Consider the following 7,927-nt stretch of genomic DNA (forward strand, 5'->3'; position numbering starts at 1 on the left):
TTACATAGCAAAAAGGGAAAGAAAAAGAAAAAAAATATTTAAATGTAAATAACAAACCCATATTAAATTATTTAAAAATATTCAACGAACTATAGTGGTATAAAGAAATCTCATATCTAAAAGAAAAAATCTAGGAGATTTTTATATTAATATAAAGAAAAATAAAAAAAATTAACGAGATTGATTGGGGTTGGTCAATAAACCCAAGATCGAAAACGACGACGTAAGTTCATGCTTGTGGCCCGCAACCATTTTATCTCACTGGGCGTTCGGTAAAATCGAGTGTCGAGCAGAAAGAGAGAGAGAGAGAGAGAGAGAGAGAGATGAGTGCATCGGCTGGGTACCTTGCAAGAAGGGCAGCGCAGAAGGAGAGAGTGAGGATACTCTACCGGCGAGCCCTCAGAGACACTCTCAACTGGGCCGTCCATCGCCATCTCTTCTACCAAGATGTATTCTCTTTCTCTCTCTCCTCCTCTATCTTCTTTAGGGTTTCTTCCGTCTCTGGAATTTCTCGATTTATTGTCATACATATAAGATTCACCTTCTGAACAATATGATCAATGACGATAAACGATGATCCAGGTTGTTTGTTTGTTTGTTTCAGGCATCAGACCTCCGCGAGAAGTTCGACGCCAACAAAAATGTGGTATGTTCTCTCTCGACTACCTTTTTTACTAGTTTACTACGAAAAATATCAGATTGATAGAGCAAATCGATGTTATTGATAACCTGGATGTTTAAATTTTGCAATGTGCTAAGTCATTCTTTTGTCCATATCTCTTTTGGCAATGTCCCTTTGACAAATCATTTTTCCGTTTAAAAAATTGTCTAGACCGTGACTTATCCTTGGAATAAACCAGGTTATTTTGTTTCTATTGAACACCTAATCATATTTCGGGGTAACACTGTCTTAATGACCACGGGGATACTTGTATGATTTAGTTTATGGTAACGGCAACGCTCTAGGAGTATAGGCTCTACATTCTAGTAATATAGGTTAAGGGTAATGAGAAATCTTGTGATTTGTGGACTCTCATTATTGGGGAATGAAAACCCTTTGCAATTGTTCATCATGGCAAATGCTGGGTCATTCTCTATGCTTTTCTTCAAGAAAAAATTATTTTGGGTATCATTTTCCTTATTTTAAATGATGGGTTATTCTTTATATCTTTTTTTTTGTGTACAAATTATGTATGGATATCATTTTCAATTTTTCTTGATTTGGTGAACGCAAGCTGGTTATCTTCCACACTGATAGTTAGCACATTTATTTCCTCCAAGGACTTGTATATTTTCTTTGGCCTTGTATATCTTCCACATTCAAAGGCTCAATTGCAGATGCAAAAATTTGTTGGTGGGTATATACTGGCATGATAATGAAGTTGCATGTTTCTCAATGAATTGACTATATCCCTTGGGGAATCTAGGGGGTGTTCTGTTTTGGATCCACCTAGTGCAGTGATATGACTGCGGAATGCACTACCAGCACGAGCAGTGTATCTTGGTAATTTGCATTTTTGTTATATCTAGTTTTGTCCAGTCCAGTGCCCAGAAGGGTTTTTAGCCTTTGCAGAATTAAGTTCTATTAGACTGTCTTGTGCATTTAATACTGATGATTTGTATAATTAATAATAATTTTATGTACAGATGATGAATGATTGTTTTGCATTACTTTATTTAGTATTTGGCTGGACTGAAATTGTATTACTTTGTTTAGGATTTGGTTCTAATTAAACCAGGCATTTGTTGATGTTTTTGTGGTCATGCCATTTCATAGTATGTTACCTTTTTTCCACTGATGAACTCCCAGGAAGATATTGAGACAATTGATAGACTGATAACTTTTGGTGAGGCAACATACAATAAATGGCGGCACCCTGATCCTTATATTGGTAAGTATATTGCTGAAGCTTTATTTATATTAAAAAATAAATAATATTTTTTTGGAGTATGTGGTTCCCTGAGGGTTATGTCTGCATACCTTAGCATTTTAATAGTAGTAGTAGATTTCCTTTGTCAATGTTGGTTTGTTAGTTGATTAATCAAACTAACCTTATGTTAGCAAAAGGACAGCTGGAATGCCAATAGTGCCTTTTGATTTTGTTATTTTACAATATTGACTTTACTTGTATTAAGGTGATTATTATAATACTCATCTTCTGTATTTCTTGTTAAGACAAAAATTCCCTTTGTAGAGATGCTCCTACATACAAGCCACTCTAAGAGACAATTTTATACTTTGAGGGGGAGGGATTAGCACTCACCGCTGGTAGCAATATGTTTTTTGGTTACAAAATTTTAATTTATTAGAAAAACAGATTAATAAAAAATTCTGATAATGTACACTAACCACCCTAAGGTAAAGCCCTAAGACAAAAATACCCTTCATGCTTTAGAAATTAAAGTGACCGCCTTTACTTTTTGATAATTATATGTAATTCTCCTTTACTAAAGTTATTGTTTTGATGAGGCTAACAGTGCTCATGATTCTATCATTTTGTCATTACATTCTAAAACTTAAATATATATATATATATATACGTAAATATATGCACCAAGAAGAAAAACTTATATTTTTAGTTAAAAAAAGACTAAAATATCCCCATCTTCCTTTTTCCTTTTGATTGACAAACTGATGGGTTTGTGGGCTAGATGGGGCCGCTGAATTTAGATTTGGGATCTCCTCTTTTCCTTGACTGTGTTTGTTGATCAAAATTTAGATCACAATGAGTTGATTTTGTGTGAATCCAGACATGAGTTCACAAAGAACCCAAAGGGTAATATGGTTGCAGAAGAAAGAAGGAGCAGATTTGGGCTTGACTGCACTCAGATCTGAGAAGCAAAAGAAAAAGAAGTACCAAATTTCAGTTCAACCGAATCTAAATATAAGAACAACATAAAGAAGTACCATATTTAGGTTTAGTCGAACCCAGATCTATTAAGAAGAAGACAATGACTGGTTATGGTGGCTAGAGGAGTTATCCATCAGAAGTATTGTTTGTTTGTAAAGGATGTTTTTATTAGAAGAAAGAAATGATGATAGAGGGAGGGTATTTTAGTTATATATATATTTGACTTTCTTTTGATTACAATATACTAAGATAAAATGGACAATTTGATATAGGAATTCAATTGTTCATTTTTACTATCTTCTTTACGATTGTCATATTCGTTCATTTTGTAGTCTATTTCATTTTTTATTAACTTGCATGGAGTTCAAAAGTGATCTTGTCAATTAGAACTGCTAAATTCCGTTGTGGTGCTTATTGCTATGCCTGGAGATTGTACTACTAGTTTAACTCCAGTAAAACAGTTTGAAGCTCACCTGCCATTTGTGTGAACAGTTCCATGGGCTCCTGGTGGCTCCAAGTTTACTCGCAATCCAACACCACCAACCGGGGTAATTTATTAATTTTGTTTCTTTACTTAAGGTTGTTTACTTTATATAGTTCCTTCTGCTTGGTTACACCTGAATTCTATTTTCTTGTTGACTTACATAAGCATGACCCAGGATTCTCTGAAAGGGGTTTATCTCTTTTCCCTTTCTTTCACCACAAAAGACTCTTGGTCATGAAAAATGCTTAAGAATTTGAATTTTTTGTGCATACTATCTTTGGTGTTTGCCTTTATGTTGGCTGGCACTTGAGATGCTCCCTCTGCCCCCTGAAGCACCCCCCCCCTCTCTCTCTCTCTATCTCTATCTCTTTTATAATTGAAGTGAAAGTAGAGGGAGGTAATATATCAAAGCACCTTTGCTGTCTCTCCCTGCATTTTCAAGGGATGCTTAACCCCATTCATTTCCTTTTTTAACCAAAATTTATCTCTTGAACTTGGAGACATGTTAATAATTTGAGTTAGAATGGAATTTAAGAGGTAAATAGAAATGTCCTCTGATGATGATTTTATGGCCTTAGAGATATTGGTCTTTTATGTTATTGCCACCTAGGTGGTTTGATTGTTATCTTACTTCTTTTTGTATGATGCTTTGATTGTTAAGAATATATTCATAGTAATTATATTCTTTAAGGCACTATTTAGGGTTGAGATTGCAAATTTCATTAACTAGAACTTAGAGGCACCCTTTCTTTTTGTGCCGAGCGAAAGGGGTAAGGAGGAAGCGACCAGGGTGGCTTCCACAAGGATGTGACCTGACTTAATTTTTACCCTGCCAGGGTTGGGACAGATCTGTTGAGCCATGTTATGTTTGATTTTGTTTTCGAGAAGTACACTCTATACCCTTGCAAGGGAGTTTGATTATGACTGAATATTGGCAGTCTATCTTGCCTATAGGATCATTAGCACTTTGAAAAGTCCATACCTTGTTGGTGGTTTTTCTCCCTCTTTCTCTTGAAAAGCGTGGATTTGATTGGATTGAAATATGAGGTCTTTGCTCATGCACCCAATGGTGTCAGTTGATATCACAGCCAAAAGCTTTTGTAAGACCACAATCACAAAATCCTGAAGGAAATAAAATTTATAAACTAAAATCATGATTTTGCAAGACTTTCTAGGTCAATGGCCACAATTGTTATATATAGATCTTGTTCTGAGAAATTTAATGTGTATTTTTTGTTTTGCTTCTGTTATTACATAAATCATCTGAATGTTGTCCAGGATAAAACCACTAACGTTTCTCATTTTCTTTATCACATTATCATCTGTTTGTATGTGGGCATGCTTTTGCTTGAATGATTGATCTTATGCTTATAAGATGTCTGTATTTTCTTGGTCATGTAGGGTAAAGGTTACTGTTTCTAGGACAATACTTGATGAGGATTTACGGTTACTGAAAGAGTTTGCATTATTTTCATTTTCCATTCCAATTTTCCTGATATATAAAATTGAATAACTTGAAAAAGATGGTGCTTTTTGGCACATTAAAGCTCCTGTCCGAGTAATATGAACAGTTTTCTTTGAGGACTGTGTAGGTCCCCTTCTTAATTGAGAAACCCTTTTTTTTTTTTTTTTTTCAAATCAATGCTTGAAGAAATATAAATTGGTTTTAGTTGGGGAAATTACTAGTGTCAACTTTGTCGTGTGCTTTGCTTTCCAACATATTGGCTAATGTGATCTTAGAGATGCAATGCTGTCTGTCTCCTTTTTGCTGCCATTTTGTATTTTATTTCAGAAATAGGTTTTGCCATCATGCATCATTTTCACGTATGCATTGCTTTGAAAGTCGCTCCCTGGAAGTTTAACTATCTGCTCCCTCTGGAAATCTTTTGGAATGGTTTTCAATGTATCCCAGCCATTGATTTTTTTTTTTTTTAATTTTTTTGATAGGTAGTGAGATGGGGATAGGGGTGCAATCAGAGGCTTAAAATTGTTGATAATCTCTATATATATGTGATTCCTACAATGACAACTGAGTTTAACTCAACTCAGTTAAGCATTTTCTCAATTACTGTCCATGATGGCATCATCTTGTAAATTCTACACAGTAATGAAATGTTGAGCCGCACGAGTGAAAAAGGCAACAATCATGGCCTTATGGATCATGGTTGCAGTAAAACCTTGCAGAATCCTAGCAGCAGCTGCTATCATTGCAAATTGTTTCCACCGTACCACTTGGTAGATTGTCAATTCTGTCACAACATTATATCCTGTCTGATCCTTTACAGTTGTTCTTTCATGTCTTTATCAATCGTCAGAATATGCATATGCACTTGAAATTGACAGTTGTTTTTTGTGTTGTATTATGCTTGCAAACTACTGGCTTTGGTTTACGTTGTAATGCTCATTGGCTCATTTATTACCGTTTGGTTTTTGGCGCAGATTGAAATAGTGTACGATTATGGAAAGGAAGATAATGACTGAAACTGTCATCCTCGTCTTCCATGAGAATAAATGGGGGTAAGAATCAGCCATCGTCTGCCATTATTTTGATCTTTGCAAACATGGGGGAGTTGGGTGCTTGGAAGGAAGGTCAATTTTATAAATCATGGATCGTTGGTCTTCCAAGTTAAAAACATCCTTGGATCCTGTTGGCAAAACAGCATTGGATCGGTTTGTTTCAAGCCACAACGAAAATTGCAAAGACAAATACAAATTTATAGAATTTGATATTATGAAATTTTGCTGTTGCAGGTGAAGGAATGTGACAGCAGTGAGTAATTGTTTCCTCTTGTTTGTGGCTGTTCTTCTGTTCAAAGATAAGTCAAGACTGTTAGTTCCGAACAATGTTGAGATGCTTGCTCCTTGTGCCGAATTTGTTACTTCCTGAGATTAATAAGCGAACGGACTAAGTGTTTTGCATCACTTATATAAAACACAACAATATCTATATTACATGTGCAGCCCTGCATTCCAATTTATTTGCCCTTTTGCTGGCTTACCGGTGAACTTTTATCTTTAAGTTAACAAACAAATGCTATGAGAACTGGATTAGTCCGCAGGAGAGATGGAACGAACAAAGCTTAGTGTTTTTTTCTGTTTTATATCTCTAGGTCACCTTTGTAGATAAGAATAAAATAAAAAAAAATGCAAACATGTACCCCCTTTTATTTTCTGAAAAGTAAAAATACGAATGTTCAGTAATGTGAATACTAAATAATACATGAATGTTGTATATATTTGTAGTATATTATTTGATCTTTAACCTATGGTTATTAAGGCCGGTCATTCTAGTTCTATAGTGATTCACTGATCAAATAGTTGGTTAAAAAATTATATACATTTATATAAAAATGTGTATGATATAATAATATTATCGTCCAAATTATATGCATGTTGTTACCTACAATTATTAAAATTCAAAAAATATAAAAATAGCATTAAGCTGGAATCACCAATTAAATGTTCAAAATTCATAATTATTACAAACTAAATTAGAACATAAAAAGCTAACTAAAATGTTTAAATCTCGTCGTCACAATACAGACAATAGAATTTGATATAAGCTAATGGTAATGGAGGCAACGTTTTGGCTGGATGAATATGATCTTTATCAGGGGAGAGAATAAAGATTTGAGTAAAGAAATAGCATTTAGCAAGGATTGGTGATTTTGAGAAAATGAACTAGTCAAAATGTTCATATCTTTCTTTACTTTTTGTTCCCCCTGGCTCCCTCTCTTTACTATGGCTAATTAGCATCTTTATTAAAAAAAATAAATCTTTAAAAACTGTGCGATATTCACTACTCCCACATTTGTTGTTTTTAAAATAACGAACCGGCTATCAACCTACCCATGCACCGATCTCTCTTATCCCTCCACACTGAATCACCACAACATTCTTAAGAGACTTAATCGATCACAGCCATGATCGACAAGGCAAAGCCAACGGGAGCATTTCCGTATTGCTGCTTCTAAACGGGCTATGCTCGATGATCTTGAGTAAATCCTCTGTGACTTGATTAATTATTAATTTTTGTGTGCTTTTGAGCAGCAAATATGACAAACTCCTAAACCAGGAGACTTATCAGTGGCATAAAAATTCTCTCATTCTCTAGCACTTGTGCATTAAGATTATTCCCCCAAGTAAAAAGTAACATAACGTGGGAATCAACTTCTAGGCTGGCTGGCTGGCTGGCACTACCAAATGGCCTACAACCTCTCTACATTTCCACACGAGGAATATCTACCAAGACAGGTTCCGCATGAAAGCATGAGTGATGCACTAGTTTTTATGCTCGAGTAGTACTTACTACCTACCATTTCCAGAGTCAAGCCAGCTGCAAATTTATGACACTATTATATCGTTTTTTGTAAATGGAAAAGTGCACGTGAAGTTTTATTTGGTTGTAAACTTCTGCTAAAGCTTAAGGAAGAATGTTAAGTAGTAACGTATTAAGTTAAGCTAAATATGCGCACACCAATGATGATGAGAATGTTAAAAAGGATTTGTAACTATTTAAGAAAAAATCAAATTATTTATAATAAGATTAAAATGACTCCTATTAAATATTGAAGATAAGATATGTAAAATA

General features: G+C 34.7%; 1 protein-coding gene across 1 annotated transcript; it reads left to right on the top strand.

Annotated features, from left to right (window-relative positions):
* Nucleotides 1-274: 274 nt before the first annotated feature.
* Nucleotides 275-6,314, top strand: LOC127797519 (NADH dehydrogenase [ubiquinone] 1 beta subcomplex subunit 9). Its single transcript, XM_052330498.1, has 6 exons — nt 275-449; nt 605-646; nt 1,811-1,892; nt 3,345-3,400; nt 5,776-5,853; nt 6,088-6,314. The coding sequence occupies exons 1-5, from the start codon at nt 324-326 to the stop codon at nt 5,815-5,817; spliced, it is 348 nt and encodes a 115-aa protein (XP_052186458.1). The 5' UTR covers nt 275-323; the 3' UTR covers nt 5,818-5,853; nt 6,088-6,314.
* The last annotated feature ends 1,613 nt before the right edge of the window (nt 6,315-7,927 follow it).

Source organism: Diospyros lotus, chromosome 1 (assembly GCF_014633365.1).
Source record: "Diospyros lotus cultivar Yz01 chromosome 1, ASM1463336v1, whole genome shotgun sequence".
In the NCBI taxonomy this organism is placed as follows: domain Eukaryota; kingdom Viridiplantae; phylum Streptophyta; class Magnoliopsida; order Ericales; family Ebenaceae; genus Diospyros; species Diospyros lotus.

Excerpts from the sequence above, each read along its gene's own strand:
- LOC127797519 (XM_052330498.1), top strand. The coding sequence starts at position 324 with ATGAGTGCATCGGCTGGGTACCTTGCAAGAAGGGCAGCGCAGAAGGAG. Across the intron at positions 1,893-3,344 it reads GCACCCTGATCCTTATATTG|TTCCATGGGCTCCTGGTGGC; the intron begins GTAAGTATATTG and ends TTGTGTGAACAG. Across the intron at positions 3,401-5,775 it reads ATCCAACACCACCAACCGGG|ATTGAAATAGTGTACGATTA; the intron begins GTAATTTATTAA and ends TTTTTGGCGCAG.